Source organism: Saccostrea echinata, unplaced genomic scaffold (genome assembly GCF_033153115.1).
Source record: "Saccostrea echinata isolate AGI-Se365-2 ecotype Australia unplaced genomic scaffold, CSIRO_AGI_Sech_v1 ptg000009l, whole genome shotgun sequence".
Lineage (NCBI taxonomy): Eukaryota > Metazoa > Mollusca > Bivalvia > Ostreida > Ostreidae > Saccostrea > Saccostrea echinata.
This window is the reverse complement of record NW_026889758.1, coordinates 18,877,464-18,900,721: the sequence shown is the minus strand read 5'-3', so window position 1 is coordinate 18,900,721 and position 23,258 is coordinate 18,877,464. Positions and strand designations below refer to the sequence as shown.

The following is a 23,258-nucleotide window of genomic DNA, read 5'->3' as shown; positions in this document are numbered from 1 at the left end:
AAGAGTGTGCTATTTATGTAACAATAATCAAATTGGAGACGAATTTCATTACTACTGGAATGTAATGTATTATGTAATATTCGAAAAGATTTTCTGTTAAAGAAATACTGTGTACATCCAAATATTATAAAATTCTGTAATTTGATGACAAATACTGATCCAACATTCTTATGAAAATTGTGTATATTTATCAACAAAAACAGACACTGTCTGTCCTCCTGTAATTCTGCTCGTCCATAATTATTGTAAATATGTATATATGTACCTCTTGTACCATTCATATGGTATTTGAGAGAATAAATCAATGAATGAATTAAAACATTGATATCATTATTTAACACCAATTCATGGGATGCGCGCAATTGTTCAAATATTCATAGCATTAATTCAATTACATGTACATATATTATGCACAACGATTGAAATAATGGTATTTTAATATAACCAATTTGTAATAAGTATTAAAGTATTTGAATTTATTGAAATTTAGTTTTTTTATACAATTAATTCCCGTTGATTCAATTATATTTCTTTAACATTACATTATAAAGTGACTGTAATTTTAACTACAGGTATTATATTTTACATCATGAGACCCATAAACTTGCAATATCAATCTGAACTGGAAATAAGATGGCAACCATAATCTGAATTATTTATCTTAGTGTTCGTTGCTCTTTACTATAGTAAATCAAAATAATAATCAAATGAATCAAATACTGAATAATCCGGCAGTGAATATTAGATGAAGTTCATAGGTGCGCAAACTGTGGCCCACTCTCATCACTCACACGAGACTCCTGGGAACCCTATCTGGTAGATAGGGACTTGAATACTTTACGTTTGTACTTTACCTATTAATTATATATACAATCTCTCTCTCTCTCTCTCTCTCTCTCTCTCTCTCTCTCTCTCCAGTCTTTAAAAAAGCGTCTATTTATATATATATAGTTAAAGTAAAACCGATGTATTTTATCAGCTGATCATATTTCATATGTTAAAACAATGCATAAATATCTGATTTTTAAAAAACTTAATTAAAATTTCATTTTTTTTTTTTTAGTTAATGGGTCGATCTAGGTATAAAGTGTGTAAGTACCTTGATTGATTTTAAGAATTTATAGATCAAATATGACAAACTATTATTTTAAGCAAGTGAATAACATTTTTTCAAATAAATGAATGATATATACAATAATGCACCACAATGCATGAGAACTAATCAGCAAAACGCATTTGTTCAAGTTAAAAACAAATGCAATTCACATTTAAATAAAATAAAATAAAATAAAAATAATAAATAAATAAAATCAAGATCACAACAAAGTTAAGGGAATATATATCCTAAAAGTATGTTTTAAACAAACATGCTGTTATCTGAAACTAGGAGATATAATAAAATACTTCTCATTATTATCATTATATAGTTAAGATTTGGTCACATTTGCTGCTAGTATAAGTTTGTATCACGTGTCTCAGTAGTCATGGGCATAACCTTTGAACCAAAACAATGGCATATTACTTTCACGCACCTTGCAAAAATAGTTCTTCTTTGATTGTGATCTGTGAGTATTATCAAAGGTAATTAATGGAATTATTTTATATTTTAATGTATAATTCTATATAATATCATGGTTGCATTATATTCTATATGTTTAATGGATTTATTTACGTTATTTCTTTTTAGGCGGAAGAATTTTTGGAAGTAGTACGATTTCATGAACATCCATTATGGCGACGGACTTAGAAATTCATAATGGCCGAAGAAAATGTTATAGAATACAAACAAGCGAATGACTTTCTCATCAGAAAATATGTAGATGCCCAGTGATTATGTTTAGCTAACAAAATTCCGTACTTGCATCTTCCAAAGAATGCTGTAATTGGTAAAATTGGTAACGAAATTTGTGTGTTACGAAAAGGTTCGTTCTTGTTTATGCTTCAGGTAGCAACACGATATACTGTTTGAAATGACAGCTGACATTATCCTGTAGCTACTGCTTTTGTAAAACATCTAGTCTCAAGAAGATTAGCAGCTGTTTTTGCCAAAGTCTGGTGCCGTGTTACACGAACTTCTCAGAAGCTGTTGTATCATAGGTCATATATTAGCACTTCTCTAGTCAAAACATAGTGTTCCGAGCCAAAAATCACACATTTTATGCACATATAAACTGCATCCATTGCCAATATGGAAAAATATGAGAAAATTAGCAAAATTGGTGAAGGTTCTTATGGTGTTGTGTTTAAGTGCCGGAACAGGGAGACGGGGACGCTTGTTGCTATCAAGAAGTTTGTGGAGTCTGAGGAAGATCCACTAATAAAGAAAATAGCCATGAGAGAAATCAGAATGTTAAAGGTTTGTATGTCAGTACTTAAAGAATAATAGCTTACCATTCTAATACAGCTTAACTTGATGTTGCAGTTCAACTTTAATATATGCATTGGATGCTAGTCACTGCATCCCAAAACCAGAACGCCCCATGATTGAGTGCCCCAAAGTTGTGTACGAGTATTTTTTGGGTGCCCAAGCACTTATTTGACCAAATTCAATTCATGAGTATCCCAAATACACATCCTGAGCGCCCGAAGACTTGAACAAGCATGATCATGAGTAAATCTAGTTTTTAAATAAATCGTTTGTTTCTTAAACTATTACTTGTCAGAATAAGGGATAAATTAAATTCATGAGCACCCGAATACTTGCAAACAAGTGTGATGATGTAGTTTTGGAAATTACTAATTTCATATATATTCTTTTATAATATGTTAGTGTTAATCTTTACATATTTAAACAATTTAAGTATAATAAGCTCAACAAAGTGAATTTCATTAACTGCGGAGATATTTTGTTCTCTTAACTATGTATTGTTGCAAGAGAGTGCGTAACGAAAATCTTCTGCGAATAAATTAATCACACTTCTCTGTTTCTTAAACAATCACATAGAAATGAACAATTTGTCAACTTTTTTTTAACCACACAATACAACAATTTTGAAATTTTAAACAGGGATATATCTATTTGTCATGTGAGAAATCATAGTGCTAAGGCTTTGATATCATCATTTTTACTTATAATACACAAAAAAATATAAATTAATCAAGGAAAGCATTTGAAACAATTTGGGAAGGGGGGGGGGGGGCTTTAATATCTCATTTTATTTATTAACAACTGCTGCATGATTTTGTATGAACATGAGTCAAATGCATAGATCCAAAAGAACCAGGGCTCGAAATAATTGATGGCCCGCTGGTCTTGGGCCAGTGATTTTCAATCTGGGCTAGTACATTGCAGAGGGCACGTGCCCTTTGGGTCAGCATTTTTTTTATGCATAATAAAATTCATTCACAGTCGGGCTAGTTAACTTGACAGGGTTGTGTGTCTCAACTTCTGCTGTTTCTTGTTTTGTTGTACTTAATCCTAAGTATCACAATATAAAAAAAAATATTACTATTATTATTATTATGGTTTGGGCCAGTCTTTTTAAAATCTACTGGCCCAGTGGGACAGTGAAAGTACTAAGCTGAACGGTAAAAATTTAAGGCGATAGTCTGAGTGACCAGTAAACAAAAATAATTATTTCTAGCCCTGAGAACATGATAAAGTTAATTCAATGTTAAGGATATATCAAGTAGTCTTGTTGCTGGTGCCTTATTATACCTGATAGAACGTTCAGTTATTTTGTGCACTTGAGATGTGTATTTGGGGCGCTCTTAAATTGTATTTGGGATGCTTGTGAATTAACTTTGAGGCACTCCTACAGGTACTTGGGCGCACGTAAAAAAGAGTTGGGGTGCTCATTCATGGGGCCTTTTGGATTTGGAGCGAAATGACAGTAACCCATGTATATTACATATACATGTACTGAAATCTGTATATCATTAACACTAGCTGCAGTACTGTAGCTGGGATAAAAGGTAGACAGAAGGTCACTGTCACTGTGACCCAAAATCAAAATTCCCCATGCACAGCAGGCCAAAGTTGTTTACGAAGGTCCCAAATTTAATTCACAGGAGCCCCCAGATATGTTTCATGAGCAACCCAAATACACATCTAGAGCACCGCAGGACTTGTAAGCAAGAAATATCTTGAAATGGGATCATTTGTTTGTTAAATAATAACGTATGGATAAATTAAATTCACGCAGGGTTGGCCGGGAAATACCAGTGGTGGGAATTACCAGTGGTAAATACTGGTATTTCCCGTCCGGGAAATACTACAAATTTTCTCTAAACTGGGAAATATTGGGAAATACTGGGAAATACAAATTTAAAAGTTTTTTTATTTTTATAATTCATTCAATCTTATACAAAATTCAAAAATAAAATAAACACAAAAACAGAAGATGAATAATATTAAATATGTCTCAAATTGCAATGTAAAATATTCAGAATGTATCACTACTCCAGGTCCCATACCCATAAGCATTCTGAAACATTTCCATGGCTGTATAAAACTGAAGTTTTCCAATTAAAGTTTCTTTTCAGTTTTGTAAAATTAAATTATTAAGTTTATTAATTATAAATCCAAGAACAAAACAAACTTGTTATAATCCTTCTATAAACACTGTAGTTATTACAAACAATCATGTTGTTTTAACAAATTGCTCTGGACAGTTTTGTGCTCCTGTTTTGAGACATAATTACCTTGAGAAGAAATGAAAGGCTTCTTCTTATATAGGTTTTTGATATTTATACCATACTCTACATTTAAGAATTTTCTTTGATCCTTCTTTAGTCACATAAAAATCAATTGGGATCTTTGGGTTCATTTCATGGACCTTTATAGACTATACATCTGACTCGAGCATCAAACTAATGACACTCATGACTGGTATTGAATATACTGTTTTATGATTATATAAAATGAATTACTTGGAAACCAGAATTTTTTAAATCAGGGACAGTGATACCTTGGCCAATAAAGTGTATTACATGTCAATATGAATGAAATATGTAGCTATTTCTTATTTCCCAGTATTTCCCGGGAAATACCAGTAATTCCCGGTAATTACCAGTATTTCCCACCGTCCTGGGAAATATGAGTATTTCCCAGTTTTTTGCCAACCCTGAATTCACGAGCACCCTCATTACATATTGCGCACCCTCCAAGATGAGTAAACAAGTGTGATGATGTAGTTTTAAAAAAAAAAAAAAAATATTTTGCTTCTATTACTTATTATTGTAAATATATACGTATTTAAAGTATAATATGTAGTTTTTTTTTTTTTAAATAATTTTTTGCTTCTATTACTTATTATTGTAAATATATACATATTTTAAGTATGATAAGTTCAGTGCTAAAAATTTTGATCAATAACTGCAGAGACATTTTCCTCTTAAAAACTATGTTTAGTTGCAAGAGAGTGGCCACAAAAATCTGCTGCGAATAAATCATACTTCTCCATTTCTCAAATGATTATACAGAAATAAACAGATTGTCTAAATTTTTTTTTACCACACAATGATAATTTTGAAATTTTAATTATGGCTATCCATTTATATAAGGGAAATCATGGTGTTCAGACTTTGATATCATCACAATGTATTTACACAAAAAAATGAAAATTAATCAGAAAAACATTTGAAACTTAACAAGTTTGTGTGTGTGTGTGTGTGTGGGGGGGGGGGGGGGGGGGGGGTTATGCATAGGGCGTTCTTGTTTTGGGGCAAAATGACAGTAATGCAGACATACCAAGGAACTACAGACCCAACCATTAATTGTGAAAACTTTAGATTTAAGGCATTGTTTTTTTGTGGCATTCTCAGGGTATTTTTTTTTTGCAGTGTATTCATTCCCCATCTAAAGGATGATATTCCTTGATTAATCCTGTATTTTACTCCTTTTCTTGTTATAGTAACTTCATTTACCTTGCAATGGTTCCAGACTGCTATGTGTGGCCTTGGAATGTAAGTTTTAAAAATTTGGCATTCTGACATCCATGTTGGGGTCAAGCTAAAATATGTATGTCGAAGAAAGTATCTATATTGCCTATAAAGGTATACATGTATATTATGTAAAAAAAAAAAAAAGAAGAAGGAAATTAGGTAATGAAGTGAGAGTCTTGCAAGCTTGCAGCAATGTTTGCCACAAGTATGCAGAAGGTTTCCTTATTTGGAAAATCCAATGTTTGCTGCTGACTTGCAGCAGACCTCATCTGCATGGTAAAATGTTTGCTGCATACTTGCTGCAAATACAAAGGCTTTGTATAGGCTGCCATGGTTTCTTTAGCTTCATTGCAGCAAGCTTGCAGCAATGTCTGCAGCAAGTTTGCAGCAGTGGTTGCTGTAGACTTGCAGCAAATGTTTGCAGGAAGGCAATATTTTTGGTAAGGGTAAACACCCAATTTTTTTCAAATGTTTAGAGAGAATCATAAGTCTTTGGTACAGGAAAACTTATCTATGATGAGAAAAGGTATAAATATTTCAAAAATATATCTGAATAAATATGTGTTATGTAGAGAACAATTCTTATTTGTCCCTAAAAAAAAACACATCCCTACGACCCTTCTTATTGTGACAAGTGCTCAGTTTCTTTGCAGTATTTTGGAGTAAGAGTGAACTGGGGGTCGTAAACATTTATGCTACTTTGTTAAGTGTCATTAATATCCAATAAATTTCTTATGTTCACTATGAAACTTTTAGTAGAACATAAAGATGAAAGAATTGCTCATAAATGCATGCCTAATTGCTCATAGAGAAATACACCATGACTATCATTTGAAGCATGTAATAACTATATTTGTTTTATAGCTTAGTAATTGCTTCCATTTACACTTTTGATGCTATTAGGGTATATTTTTGTACATTTTATAGCATCATAATAGAAAGGGTTCTGAAAAAAAGTATTGATGAAAGCAATGATTTAGAACAATGTATATATATATATATCAAGCTAACTTTGTGTTGAGAATTATTTTACATGATATATATTACATGTATTATATTCACAATTTCAATACGTATTATATTTCACTGGTAACTGGTAAATAATCATTTAACCCCCCCACCCCAACCCCCTTTTGGCTTTCAGAACATTATGTTTAGATAAGAAATTCAAATTATATATGTGTGTGTTTTTTTTTCATGTTGTAACACATAATGCTTACAAGTTTAAACATTCAAGGCTATTGAACCTTAAACCTATTGTTCAAATTTGTTTCATCATTAAATTTGGAAGTTTTTAAAATTTTGTTACAGAATTTATTCATTTTCCACATTGAGTCTCAGAAGATCATGTTTTCTTTTGAAGTTAGATAGAAATTTTGAGTAATTTAATTGACTATAGATCACATACCTGTAGTTGGCCACCATGATAATAACTCATGATCAACTGAGTATCAACCAGGCTTTTCTGAAACCTGGATTTGCTTTTGATGCATCTTTTAATATTCAGTCAAGCTGTATACACTCAAAGTGATCAAACACAATTTTGAGAAAAAAAATAGCTTTTAACTTTTTTCCTTTTTGCAACTTTGTTAGAAAAAAATATGAATATTGTTTGAAAATACTTTAAGGAAGGATAAGTGTATTACATGTAATAATAAAAAAAATCCATAAAATGCATGTTTACTGCATGAACTGAATGCTGCAGGTACATTGTTCTTAATGTAGTGGATTAGTGTTTGAAAATAATGTAATTTGTGTTATAGAATTTTCAGACTGTTTTTAGCACTGGCATAATGTTTGTAGATTTATATTCACTTCAGTCAATAGAGTAACTCACTTTAGACAATCAGTTTAATTTACTTAAGTGGGATAGCTGGTGGTTGAAGTACAGAATATACAGGTACAATTAACTATACCCCCTTTATACTGGTGGAATCAATCCAGGGACATGAACTAATAATTTATCATTAAGTGCTGTAATTTCATCAACATAATATGAAATATTAATCACGTATACTGAAGTCAACACTGCCATATTGTCCTTTAAAGTACAACATATGATCTTGACCTTTGCAAGTGTTCTTGTGCTTCGCTAGCCAGAAAAAAGGACTGCATGCAAGTCAATGAATCATTGGCAAATTATGATTATTTTTGCAGTTACACTGTAGATGAAATGTCAGAATTTTTTATGGTTTTCTTGGAAATATGCTTTTTCTTATTAACACATGTATTAATGACAATCTTTGATCCAAACCATTTCTTCCCTTTGTAATGGATGTACCACTATATATACAGAAGAACACATATATGGATGGTTTGATTCACCAAAAGTTTTCCTGTGAGAGGAGTAATTTTTTATGTATCAATTAATAATTGATTTACTTTTTTCAGCAACTGAAGCATCCTAATTTGGTCAACTTAATTGAAGTGTTCAGAAGGAAGAAACGTCTCCATCTAGTTTTTGAATATGTAGATCATACGGTGCTAAATGAACTGGACAGGCATCCAAGGGGGTATGTGCTGAGAACCTTTACAATATTAAAATGCTGATCAAAATGCAATGCAAAAGGTCACACTAAATGCCAAGTCATAATCAAAAAAGTTATCTAATAATATATAATACAGTTCAGTTTTGGTATCTCATATATAGTTATGTTGAATACCATGTTAATGGTGAAGTGAATTGGAAGTTCTAACCACATTTTATTATATATTCTAACCTCATTATCTCATATATTCAGATATATCTCAGTTTTATCTAGATCCCACAGAATTGAAGTAATGAGGTTTGACTGTAGTTAATTACTATTCTATATGGAGTACATGTGAAACTTGGAAGAGTGAGGATTTGTATGTGACTTAACACTGACTTTATGTACTTTTATAAATACAGCTGACATATCTCAAATCTGTCCTTTCAAATGGGGGTGTATTGAATTAAGTCAGAAGTCATAGGTCCTAAAATGCTAACCTTACCCATAAATTTGAGCCTTGAGTTTGATAGCTGAAATCCTTTTATATGTCCCAATCCTTTTATCATAACTGTCAATGTTGAGATCTCCTGATCTTTTGATCAGTAATATCAAGTTTGAGATATATCTCCTGATCTTTTGATCAGTAATATCGAGTTTGAGATATATCTCCTGATCTTTTGATCAGTAATATCGAGTTTGAGATATATCTCCTGATCTTTTGATCAGTAATATCGAGTTTGAGATATATCTCCTGATCTTTTGATCAGTAATATCGAGTTTGAGATATATCTCCTGATCTTTTGATCAGTAATATCGAGTTTGAGATATATCTCCTGATCTTTTGATCAGTATTATATCGAGTTTGAGATATATCTCCTGATCTTTTTATTAGTACTATTTAGTTTGAGATATATAGATCTGCGAATCTTTTTATCAGTACTATTGAGTTGAGATGTATCTGCGGATCTTTTTATCAGAATAATCATTGAGTTTGATATCAAACTGACACCTGATTTTTTTATCATTACTGTTGAAGTTTGAGACGTCAAGGTTTGACTGTATGTACATAAGCAGTGAAAATTTTACATGAGAAAATTGTTTATAGCCTCACTGGCACAAAGAATTATGTACCAAAAATTGTGGGATTTTAGCTACTGTGGTGTTCAGCCCTCACCCTTGAGGTTGTACACATTCATGAATTAATTAGAGCAACATGAAGTACATTCCTTATTGGATATTTTATTACAATTTATTACTTTTAGTTGTTGTATGATTATTGGAAATATGATGTGTATTTCAGTAAATTTAAGTGCATATAGGTATCAGTTGTTCATTGATAATTCATTCATGATTGTTATCAAAAATATTGAAATTGAAAAATAAACATTTGTCAAACCACACCTTATAGCACCATAAAATTGAAAATTTATATGTTAAATCAACATGACACGATAGATCTGTTATATATCTGTGACATTAAGAAATAGGGTTGAAAAGAAAATTTGCTAGAATACTCCCTTGTCAAATTCATGTTACATAACAACAAATGAAGTTTTGTTATGAAATAGACAGGGACAATAGATATGTGTTTTAAATGTCCTGCTTTATTTTACAGGGTGCCAGAGCCACTTGTCAAGAGAATTATATATCAAACTCTGCTGGCAGTGAATTTCTGTCACCAACACAATGTAAGATTGATGTCTTATTGCTAAATAATTACTTATTTAGGATTCAAGTAAGAGACATGCCTATATGTAGTTGTAAATTAAATTAACTTCATAATCACTTTCATATTCTAAATACAGAAGATTTGAATTCAACACATTTTTTAAATAATAACTCCTATTGAGTTGTAAGTGCATGTAAATGTTTTTAAATGTTTTCTGACCCCGTTATGGTTATTTGCAGTGTATACATAGAGATGTGAAACCTGAAAATATCCTAATAACACGACAGGGGCAAGTCAAACTCTGTGATTTTGGGTTTGCCAGGGTTTTGAGTAAGTTTATGAAACACTTGAGTTGAAACATATACATAGACTTTAATTTGATTTGAAACATTTCTTACAGATGAGAAGCATTTTGATCAAATTTCAAATTTGGTTCTAGGTATTTAGCAATATGGATAAGCTGCATGCATGAATTAATGTTTTATAATGTTTTCAATTAAAGCCATTCAATCAGATTAATGAATTTTATGTGAAATAGTTAATGCTTTAAAAAAAAAATCATTTTCTATGAATTGAAATAAAATATGTTTTATGTATGTTTTTGGTTGGAATTTTGTATGTGTGGGTAATTAATATTGATAATTTTGTAGCTGGACCTGGAGATGAATATACAGACTATGTAGCCACTAGGTGGTACAGAGCCCCTGAATTGTTAGTGGGGGACACGTGCTACGGTCCCCCAGTAGATATCTGGGCAATAGGGTGTGTGTTTGCCGAGTTACTGACGGGTCAGGCATTATGGCCAGGAAAGTCAGACGTAGACCAGCTTTACCTTATAAAGAAAACTCTAGGTAAGCATGGCTTTATAGCTAAAACCAAAAGTATTCGTTCATTTTGAGCTCGCTTGTCTGTATGCAGTAGAGATGTTCATTGTGTTTACACTTTCTTTCATAGGAGACTTACTACCTCGTCATGAGGAGATTTTCTCCAACAACACATTCTTCAAAGGAATGACCATTCCAGAGCCTGATAGAATGGTAATCAGTAGCTTTTAGTTGAAGACACATAATCATTATTACCCCTTGAGATAAACAGTGACTTCGACAGATTCCATGTTAATCTGTAACCTAATACACAATAATCACTGAAATTGAAGGTTTAATATAAAACCTGATCTGTTGTATTTTATAGATATGTTTTTCAGCCTGTGTATTTTACATTTCCCCTTGCAACCTCTTTGTGGCACTAGAATGCTCTTGAGTTAGAGCAGTGAAATACTGTAATCAAAGTATTCTGTCATTTGCTCTAGATTTAAATGCTATAAAGTTCTTGTTCGCCTGGGTAATGAAATATTTATAGAATTACTTTAAATCTTTTGATACCAGTGCAACAAAATTAATATCTAATGGTGCTGGCATCCTGCACAACACTAAAATTTATGATATTCTTAAGTTCCTTTCATGCATCATTTAAATCTTTATCAGTCAACACCAACACATCGGAGTTTTTTTTCTGAAAAATTTTAATTGCACATTGCAGTTTTCAAATGTTTCAAGAGTCATATACTAATAAAAGTTTTAAATAGATGTAGCAATTGAAACAATTTAAATAAAAAAAAAAATTTATGTTTGTTTGACTGCAGTAAAATTTTGTGTGCAAATATGTATTGATAAAGTAATTCCTTCCATCGAAAGTCATAACACCTTTAAGTAAACACAAAGGTCTATAGCATGTGATACAAAGTTTTGTCTGCTTTGGCAGACACTAAGGTGGAGGTAAAAATCAAGATTATCTGGTGTACTTTAAGTGTGGTGCCAGGATACCACACATGAGAGTCAAGTGGAGAAAGGTCTAAAAATTTTAATGTAAGCTTGTTGTTATGACAGCATCACAAAAGGATCATGCAGAACTGATAATTTCAAGTTTATTTAAGTGTTAAACAAACAGCGCTCTGGTCAGATTTAGGTAATTTCACATGTTGTTTTTTGACTTTTATCTAACTAGCAAAAATTGCATTGCATTTAGTATGCATATTGATAATTCTGTTAATAAATTTATCAATTTACTTAGCAGTCTGTGTTTGTCTGTTTCAATAATGCAACAACATATATGTGTATTTGCTTCATTTTATCAATTTGTTGTATTTAACTTTTTTGTATCAGGTTTATAAATTTATGTATGTGATAGAAAATTTACATGAAACTAAAGAAAAATCTGTTTTATTATAAGGAATCGCTGGAAGAAAAGTTTCCCAACATTACTTCAACAGCTATGAGCTTTATGCAGGTTTGTCGATACATATTCTCTATATATTAATGCTTTGTGAAATATAACTGGACTGTGTTCATTCAATCATTATTTGTATAAAACATTGATTTATTAAGTCAGATACACAGTATGTAAATTGTTTGAAATGAATCCTTGTGGTCATTATAGGGGTGTCTAACTATGGATCCAGCGCAGCGGTTAAGCTGCACCACACTTTTGCAGCATCCATACATGGACCAAAACAAAGAAATCTATGATGCACCAAACCGCAAAGAAAAGTCCGAGAGAAAGAATAAATCTATTTCTCGTGCCAGTAACCACTATGTAAGTCTCCCTGTGATCAAGAACTAGATTTAGGACTACACTCGTAGATAGTACTGCTAAATATACATTTTTATTGTTTAAAAGTATAGATATGCTTTATGGATGGTGTAAAGTCATGAATTAAATTTATGTGTGTGTTATATGTATGATATTTAAGATTTTTTTCCCTTCTAATTTATGTTCGTATTTTGTTACCTATGATTTTTTTTTTGTCGTTCTTGCTAGGCAATTTTAAAACAAAAATTCATTTACAGAAATGCTAGAAATACAATGTAAGAGCTGGCCGAATTGGAATATTTGGTATATGCTTCAGATTGAAGGATGACTTTCAGATCTTATGTTATTTGAATATGTGGTTTTACATAGGCAACCTCAGACTGGATGTGTGTAGTACTGATTAAGGCTACATACAGTGTTTTATGTACCATTTTTCATTGTTTTCTACATATATTCTTTTGTTTTTCTACCTGAAATTTTTTTGAGGTTATTGTATATTTTACTGAGATATAAGTTGCATGAAGTTTATTGGCAGACCTGTACCCACGGGTATTACATGTTTGATTCAAGGACGTGCTTCTGTCAATAAAGAATAGTCGAGAGAAGTACACTACGAAGGTGAAAACAAATTTTGTGATGTTCAGCTTGGTTGATTCACCTCTACACATCTCTAATTTTTCTTCATTGTGGTCTGTACTCTTTTTGTTTAATGGTAAATTTTTCTCCTTCATATTTTCATTTGGAGGAATATTTGGTTATAGGAAGAAAAACAATGGAGTCGGGCCTTTGTGGTAAATTGCACTTGTTCCAGTTTCCTATTCATTAAAAAAAACAGAAACCACTGAATCACATGGTTTAAATTTTATTTCCCTTTAGATTTAGACTACATCTATACTATAACTGTTGATCCAGAAATCACTTATAACAAAATAGACTTTGTATTAGACATTGAAAATTGTTGCTGGATCTGCAGTTGTACAATTCTCTTTTGAGACACAGAATTTCACTATTTTGTGTGTTTGTTGTTTCACATCAAGAAAGTCATCCTTCTAGTGTATTAACAGTCACTGATATACATACTTATTTACTGTTGAAGTAAGCTACAGTGTATTCTGAGGAAGATCGAGGGATTGGGGAGGGGGGGGGGAGTAATGTAAAGGGTACTAAAGAGTAAATTGGTGTTTTTGTAGAATAGTTAATTTAACTGAATCAGTCAAAAGCCTCTATATAAGGGTCAAGTTCATAATGAAAAAAAAAAAGATATATTTTGCAGGAAATTATATGAGTACTGTAAAATCACTTATTTTCATGGGGGCAGATTTTCGTGGTTTGAAGAAAAAAATATTGGTTCGTGGGGATTAATTTGGTGGTTGAAGAAATGTTTGATACTTGTTGTGATTATAATTTTTATGCCCCGCCGTCCTTCCGTCCTTCTGTCCTTCTGTCCTTCCGTCCTTCCGTCTGTCCTTCCGTCTGTCCTTCCGTCACACTTTGCGTTTAGCTCTGTTCAAAGCTCAGTTTCAAAGAAACTATCCAAGATATTTTTATCAAACTTCATATGCTGATAAATATTGATGAGGGCTATGCAACTGCATCAACATTTTTTGACCTTGACCTTTCCTTTGACCTTGACCTCACTTTTCTTAAATTAGTGTTTAGCTCAGTTTTAAAGATACCATTCAAGATAGTGTAATCAAACTTCATATTTTGATACATACTGATGTAAGCTATTCAATTGCATCAACATTTTTTTGACCTTGACCTTTATTTTGACCTTGACCGCACTTTTCTTAAATTAATGTTTAGCTCTGTTTTAATGAAACCATTCAAAATATTTTTAACAAACTTAATATGCTGATACATACTGATGAGAGCTATTCAGCTGCATCAATATTTTTTGACCTTGACCTTTCCTTTGACCTTGACCTCACTTTTCTTAAATTAGTGTTTAGCTCAGTTTTAAAGAAACCATTCATAATATTTTCATCAAACTTCATATGCTAATACATACTGATGTAACCTTTTCAACTGCATCAACATTTTTTGACCTTGACCTTTCCTTTGACCTTGACCTCACTTTTCTTAAATTAGTGTTTAGCTCAGTTTTAAAGAAACCATTCATAATATTTTCATCAAACTTCATATGCTAATACATACTGATGTAACCTTTTCAACTACATCAACATTGTTTGATCTTGACCTTTCCTTTGTTCTTGACCTCACTTTTCTTAAATTAGTTTCTGAATCAAACGTCATATGCTGATACATACTGATGTAAGCTATTCAACTGCATCAATATTTTTTGACCTTGACCTTTCCTTTGACCTTGACCTCACTTTTCTCAATTTGTGTTAAAATGTTGCATTACTAATATACCCTTGGCGGGGCATTCATGTCCTATGGACATTTCTAGTTACTATTTGTGTAGGACATGAATTTGTGGGTATCTTCTTACCACAAAAACAACGAAAATAAAACCCTCCATGAAGATTTGTAATTTCAAAGTATATATTGTAATCCCAGTGGTTTGATGTTAGGTAGCCTGATACACTCAAATAATAAAACATTATTCACTTAGCAGCCTTCCCAGAGTGCAACAGTAAGTAGTTGCTGGTAACATATATTCAAACACTGTTTGCTGAGGCCATGCAGCACAAGAGTTTGGACATATATCTCTCTGTCTCTGCAATTAAAGGAGCATTCATCTCATAAGACGGTCAATTCATCAAAAAAAAAGGAACACTTAATTATTTTTTGCTTGCAAAAGAAAGTGGGATTTTCATATCCAGCTAACATCTGTATGATGATGCCACTGTTAATTTTAGATTTGTAGTATTGTGGATATAAATGTGTCAGGGTCACAAGCAAAAGGAAAGATGAAATTCTTGATGAAAATTAATAATCATATGGATTTGTCATACTTAATCATGGTTATCAGTTTTAATCAATTTACAATAGTTGAGAAAAAACTAAGTTTCCAAAACATACTTAAGAAGAACATATGCTTTAAAGGTTGTTACTACAGGTATACAATACACTTAAACTGAAATTTTGGTCATCCTTATTCACATTCTGGATATTTCAAAGAAAATTAAACCCCAGTCTCCCCAAAAAATCATTTTCTAGATCAACATTGGGTGAAAAAAATCTCTTCATGTTAATATTTTAGAGAAACACTTGATCTTGTAGCTATTGTCAGTAGATGTACAACCATTATGACCAATGTTCTTATGATTCTAGTGAAAAGAGGTGAATGTCTCCTAAATGTTTGCTTTTGTTCTTTGATGTAAATCTTGAAATTCATAAAACATGTTAACCAACAGTACTTCAATATGTCTACTATTGTCACACCATTTATACCTTGTTGCTCCAATTGGATGACTGTATTGTATACAAAATAGTCTTATCCTTAACTGCATCACTAGGGGTCTCTTATCAGAGCCCTTCATCAAGTTCAGATGCCTTGTTACAGTAATCATGGTGTCCATCTGTCTTTGCATAAGGATTTTTATGTGATATGATTATTTGAGTACCTTTCAGTCTACAGACTTCATATTTACTTTATACACAGGTTATGGCTAATTTAAATAAAAAATAAGAGATTTAATAAATTGGGCCATTTATTTTAAGGTCAAAGATCAAGTTCATTGACATAAACACATGTTGATGTAGTGTGATGATTTTGGTAATACATGTACAGTGTATTTTACCTTAATAACCTACATATTATATATATACTGCATACTGGTATATGAAGGAGCCCCTTTGAGATTTTTTGGTTACCTGGTCAAAGGTCAAGGTCAGATAATTGGGACTTGTAACCCGATTATTTTAGTTTGTTTGATGTGATAGCTTACAGATTTTTAAAAGCTACAGAGGTTATATGTAACTATGTGAGAGGAATTTTTTCAGGTCATTTGATGAAAGTTTAAAGTTATCTGCCCATGAACATACTTTTTTGTGAAACAAAATGACAACCAAAAAAAAGACTCCCCCCACCCAACCCCCTATAAAACATTGAGAGTACATACTTCCATCTGATTTAATACATGAATACTTAGGTGAAAGAACAATGTTATAGAAAGACAGGAACTAATTATAATTCCTATATAAAGAGAGAAACCTTTTCATGTTGAAATCACTGTAAAACAAAGATATTGATAGATTTTTAAACCACTTTATGTAAGAGAAACATTTTTACCGGTATATAAGCACAATGTAAATCTTGGAATGACTTTGTCTGTTTTCTAGGGAGCCAAATTGTTTAATGTAAATTCATTGTAAAAACATTTTTAAATCCTTTTTTCACCTTAACAAATAAACCCATTGAACCAGGTTACATTGCTTTGAATGTAATTTTCCCATATAATTATCTAAGCTATATATATATATTTTTGACGCAAGTCAATGTGACGTAGCAAGCCAATTTATACAATTTAAAGTAAATTTTTTATCCAACCAAATACCGCTTTATAACCAGAATATATATATATATATATATATATATATATATATATATATATATATATATATATATATATATATATATATATATATAGTTGTATTGTAAGAAAATTTAAAACTATTTGTGATTGAAAATTTTAAATATTTAAAAATTTACAAATTGAGTAGCAAATCAAAACTGATGTAACTATGTACAATATATATTAAATCAGTTTGAGAGCTAATTCCTGTTAGGTATGAAGGTAACCTAAGGACCTCTTTACACTGCATATTAAAGAGTTCTAATTCTGCAATTAGAGTGATCTGCCCTTCATCATATTTAAAAGATTTGATCAATTCAAGCATTCTTATATTAATAATCCAAGATGAATAAATTGAACACTGTTTGTATATCCCCCATTTAAGTATGCAACAGCAATTTCTGTTTGTCAATATTATGTTATCTTTGAACATTTTTCTTGAGGGTATCCTGTGTTGAAATTGAAATAATCTGAATATCTATGCCTTTATTTATATATATTTACATTTGCAAATGTTTTCCTTATAGAACACTATTTGAGCAATGCATATTTAAGCCTGTATAAATACAGGTTCATTATATGACCACAAATTCATTATTTTCTCAATGTCTCAAACACAGTAAAAAGTTTTCATTATATAGACTAAGTGTAAATGGGTGTCCTTAAAAGGTTCTGGTTTTAAAATACAGTAAAACCTCGTCTCGAACTCCATGGGAAACTTCAAAATATCAGAGAATTTGAGATACCAAGGGTAAAACACTATAGGTATATGTGGTTGGGACTTCCAAATCACTTCGACATATCCATGGTATTCGAGATACTGGTGTTCGAGATGACGAAGTTCAATTGTTTATTTGTACAGTACTACATCAAGGTGTATCAGGCTACACTGGCTTGGTGGCCTGTTGCTAAAATCATGCAACAACTATTGTTTTTTATAATTAGCACACTTTATTAACAAATCATTGAGATAATCTGTACACATTTACAAAGCACGTGTGTTTGCTACATATACACAAATATTCATGTTTCTTCAAGTAAATATATATATAACTTTTAAAAATCTTGAAATTTAAGTTCATTGATTTTTTTTTTTTTGAAATGGTTCAAGTAAACTCACTCGAAAAGGTGAGAATAACAGCTAAGGTAAAACTTGAAAAAAAAAAGCTTTTCTATGCATATTGAAGTTAAATATGAATGATAATATGTGTCAGAGTATGGGATAAGTCAGATGGAGGTCAGATTTAGATGCTGAAGGTCAAAAAAGGAATTTGTCATGACTGGCATTGTGTTTGACAAACACAACTTTTATAGAAATTTGTATACGTTTTGATTCATATTTAGAAGGTAGTGCAACTGTATCAAAAATAAAGATAATAGACCAACAGGCATTCCCATGATAAAGAAATTGTTCTACAGTAGTTGTACAGGGAATGATCAAACTTGGTATCTTTGATGAACATACACATACTCTTCTACATAATATGGACTCTCTTGTACCAGTTTTATATTCAAATGCTATTCAATTTTTGTTAATGTTAATGAAATTTGATGTTTTTATTTGATATTTTATTTAATATTTTTGAGTTATTATGTGACCTACATTTAGAATTCTCTTAGCTCATTCCTCCCATTGATTTGCAAATTCATTGACGAACACGTTGATGTATAATTCTTTGTTGATTTCAGTACCATCCACAGCTGCCGCAGTTGACAGGGAACCCTGGTTTTAACATGTCTACCTCCCCTATACCAGCCTCCAAGTTCAACAAGAAACACAAATATGACCACCACCTTCCCAACATCTGACTTTTCGGCCAAGGGGTTCTACGTCATGACAACTAGACTGAGGAAGCTAGCATGATGTCGTATCCTGGAGGCCTATTCACATCGGGAGCAATGGAACTTTTGTTTGTGGTGTATATGTAAAACTTTTGTCAAGCACGTTTGGAGCTTTTCTCTAATTTTTTTTTTTGTTCAGCCATTTTTGGGATGTTCAAAACAGCCTCCTTATTGACTTCATCTTGATAAACATGACGGAAAATTGGGACGATTTTTCATCATCCATTTTAATGTTTAATGAAAGATTGTATTGATACCGGTAGATATATATAAATATATATATATATATTGATTACATGATTTGTATGCGATAAAATTTTGATGTTTTAATCAGTCTCAATTTTTTAAAACATTATTGTTTTCTAATTTTGTTACAGGAAAGATATCATGACATGTTTTTTTTTCCAGTTTATCATGACATTTTCCTATATATATGTCGAAGGATTTTCCCTCCATCAATTGATAGTACAATTTATAATTTTGCCTGTACTCTGCTCTATTTATTTTTTAATTGGTTTACTATTATACATGATTGCATCAGGTGACTGGTATATTTTGTAAAATTTGTTGTTTTAGTATACATGTGTGAATGTGTTGTGGTAATACATGTACTGGTATATGTTACTTTTTTGGGGCATAAATTTATTAATTCATGATGTGAAATATGTATAGATGTTATCACATGTTAGAGCAAATCATACTGTATGCATATTGCAAGAAGGATACTTATAATCTAAATTAAAAAAAACAAAAACAAAAACAAAATACTATCAATAATTCCCCATTCTAATTTCTGATAAATTCAGGAAAGTAAAAAAAAAATCATAAAAGTTTGCTTTTTTTAATAAAACATCTATGCTCAGTTAAAAAACATTAGGAAAAATTATTATTTGTATCCTTCTTGTGCAGTTTAATTGTTCATTGAGGTAATTTTGTCCATGGAATCAGAATGTTCATGCATCATTAAGGAGGTTGTTTTGAATCTTTTGCACCATATAGCTAACAATTTTATCCTAATTTTGAATATTTAATAAGGTAAATATTCACAAGAGGTTTTTTTTTTAATATCTTGTATATCAAATAGATTAGTGAAGAGAAAAATGCTTTAAGAAAGGAAATTGAGTGATTTGTTTGATCTTTCCACTTAAGATTCTAGAAATTTTTAGTTAAGCATGAATGAGACTAGCGTGAAGTGAAAAAAATATTGTTGAATAACAATTAAAGCCATATGTCTATTAGATTTACAGTATATCCAAATAGTACAGTATCAATGCTTAAATATAATGCTAGAATACAAATAACATATAATGCATTAGTTAATTTTTTTTTTGAGGTTAAGGGTGATAGAAAACATTTGCAACATTCTTTCAAAAGAAAAGCTTTAATCAGAGAAAGTTGCAAAGGTTGAAGCATTAACATGATCAAAATTGTAGGTAGTTTGAATCTTTTGTTCAGAAGCTGTATTTTTATGATGTATTTTGTTTAGAACAGATAAAACAGAAAAGAAAATGGCAATTAAGGGAGTTGGAAGTTGATCTATTAAGATTTACTGATTGGCTTTTGTATGCAAATAGACAGATTTCATGTAAAAAAAAAAGTTATTAAAAAAATATCAAATGTCTATTTTAAAAGCTAACAGCATCAATAATTCTGCTATTAGAAATAAGTTTGTTTAAAAATAAACAAAGTCTCAGGATGGCATATAGGAATAAGTTTGATGTATTAGATGGCTCCAATGCTTTGTTTTCCCCCATCAGACACCAGCTTTATAGAGTGATATTTCAGGCACATCTTGTGTACTAACCCCTGCTTCCCTCAGCACTAATTTCTCTCTGCCTTTCTCCGTTGCTTCCGACGTTGCCTCCCAAAGAAAAACAAAAAAAATTCATCATAGCAACGACTTGTCGAAATATGGTGTAGGTGATTTTTAAGTTTTCATATTGTATTAAACCATAATTCCACTCTCCATTTCAGGGCTTGTTTTTCAAATAAATTGTTTTGTTTTGATGTCATCTGCCATTTTTTGATCATGTAAATAATATGCTTTGTGTAGATAATATATAAATATACTTGTATAACCTCATGAATTTCAATTTTTTTGTATAGATTGTAGATCTTTTTCTTGGCTAATGATGTAAATATGTTGTTGCCTTTGACACGTATTTTACATTCCGTATAACAAATATGTATGTATGTATATATATACTCATGGAATCATATCTGGTTGTAAGGAGATCGCATTGATCTGATCAGCTTTAACTTTTTTTATATTTATTTGTGATAAAACAAAAGCTACACAGTTATCTGTAGCCAATGAAACACACCATGTCTGGGGCTGAGTGCAAAATTACCAGGCATATCAGTTATGCTTTCCTGCAGACAGAATGATTTGTCTTGTAATTCAGAGGAAAGGAAATATTTTTTAACCATTCCAGCATGGGACATAGATAATTGGTTTTCAGAGGATTTATTTATTTATTTTTTTTTTTCCTGGCAATTTACAGTAGATGAAAACAGTTATGAGGATTGTATTCTATTGTTTCTAATGAACAAAACTTTGGATCTGATTTGGAATTTTTTTTTTAATTCTCTGTCCATGTAGATTGGTAATTCAAGGAGAGTAGAAATACTAAATAACATTATTTTCCGTGAATTCAAATGCCTGTTTTTTAATTGCCTTTGATTTCTACCCCACATGAATGTCTAACTAAATCTTATCTCTTTAGACATGAATAGGTCTATATTTATATCTATTGATTATCAAGTAGATGTAGACTTTTATGATTGTTTTCTAAGGGTTTTTTCCCTTTCTGCACATTTTTTATGGTGAAAAATTTATTTAGGGAAATAGGTTTATTTTCTTTCTTTCAAAAGCAAGGAAATTGTAGTAAACTTTAAATGTGTTAAAGGGAGACAACCATGTAACAGACAACACATGTGCTGCATCTTTGGTTTTTTTTTAATTTTATTTTTTGGTACCTTTTGGGTTCCTTCATATTGTGGCTGTATTTAGTCTATTAGAAGCACCTGGTCTAGATGTAATAGTTTTATGGCCAAAGGTAGAATGGGAAATTATTATCATTATATTTTCTGATGTCAGTCTTTTTAAAAAAATAATAATTCTATCATTTTAAATTGTTATTTGTATTTAGAAATTAAATGTTATCAGTACAATCATATTGTGTTGTGTTTATATAAGGTATGTGGAACTTTGTAAATCCAGTAGATTGGTAGTTTAAGTCCACAGTTCAATGCTTCTAACAGTGCAATGGGATTGATTGTGTCTCAACTTGGAATAAATTACTAGCAGTATAATAAAGCAAATCTCCAAGTGTTTATAAACATTGTGATGATCAGGCTTGTTCTTCTGCTTGTGGCTAAATGACTCCGGAGGACCAAAGTTCAGGGGGTCTGGGTTCTAATCTTGGTCTGGTTCATCATATTTTTCTTCTCCTGTTTCATCTATAGCCATGACCTGCCCTGGAAATGACAGGTGAAAAACATGTCAGGGGATGAACCTGGGTTGATGCATTTTAGGGCAAGGAATATGGGGGTCAAGAAGTTGACCTTTCACTGTTAGATAGCTCAAGTGGAAGAGTATCTGTTTAGAGTTCAGGGGCATGGGTTCAAATCCTGCTCAAGTCCATTATATTTCCTTCTCGTTAAAATATCTGTTTCATAGACTAAGTAACTTATGGACAAAGTTCTCGGTTTTTCCTTGATCAGAAGTACTGATTAGACTTTAACCATAATACAGTACAAGTGTAACTTGTAAATGTACATCCATCTATACATACACCTTCAGAATAGGAGTGGGTAAAGCATAATCTTTGTCACTTCCTAGCTACAAATAATGCTAGGATATCCAAACCAAACTTGCATATATAAGTGCATATGTAGTGTGATGCTGCCTCTGATCACCATTTTATGCTCCAGTGACTCTTGTAAACAAAGCTTTATCTCAGTGTTTAGGTCACTCTCTCAGCTCAGCTTATCACAAAAGGTATCCAAAAACCAAATTTGGGGATATTGTGAATCTATGGATACTAAGTGTTTGCATGCTGCATCCAGCCTGTATTTTGTACTGCAGTAACCTCAATTAATGGCAAAGCTATGCTTAATGTTTACTTTCCAGCTTTTTTCAATAAGTACCCAAAACATACAGAAATGAGGCATCTACAGACATTTTATGAGCTGCATGCACTCATGCACATGTTGATGCATCATATTATTCTGGTAAAGTTTTTTTTATCTTCCTTACCTACATTTTATGCATGACTGAAACCTGTTGGGTCAGCTTTTAAGTTGTTCCTT

At 31.4% G+C, this 23,258-nt stretch overlaps 1 protein-coding gene across 1 annotated transcript; it reads left to right on the top strand.

Annotated features, from left to right (window-relative positions):
- Positions 1-1,725: 1,725 nt before the first annotated feature.
- LOC133181952 (cyclin-dependent kinase-like 1) lies at positions 1,726-22,121 on the top strand. The gene is made up of 9 exons (XM_061316607.1): positions 1,726-2,356; positions 8,278-8,399; positions 9,976-10,048; positions 10,269-10,359; positions 10,680-10,880; positions 10,984-11,066; positions 12,259-12,315; positions 12,466-12,621; positions 18,792-22,121. The coding sequence occupies exons 1-9, from the start codon at positions 2,189-2,191 to the stop codon at positions 18,909-18,911; spliced, it is 1,071 nt and encodes a 356-aa protein (XP_061172591.1). The 5' UTR covers positions 1,726-2,188; the 3' UTR covers positions 18,912-22,121.
- Positions 22,122-23,258: the final 1,137 nt, after the last annotated feature.

Bases quoted from the DNA above. Each gene is read 5' to 3' on its own strand.
- LOC133181952 (XM_061316607.1), top strand. From the start codon at position 2,189: ATGGAAAAATATGAGAAAATTAGCAAAATTGGTGAAGGTTCTTATGGT. The intron at 8,400-9,975 runs GTATGTGCTGAG...TTTATTTTACAG, and splicing joins CTGGACAGGCATCCAAGGGG to GGTGCCAGAGCCACTTGTCA. The intron at 10,049-10,268 runs GTAAGATTGATG...GGTTATTTGCAG, and splicing joins ATTTCTGTCACCAACACAAT to TGTATACATAGAGATGTGAA.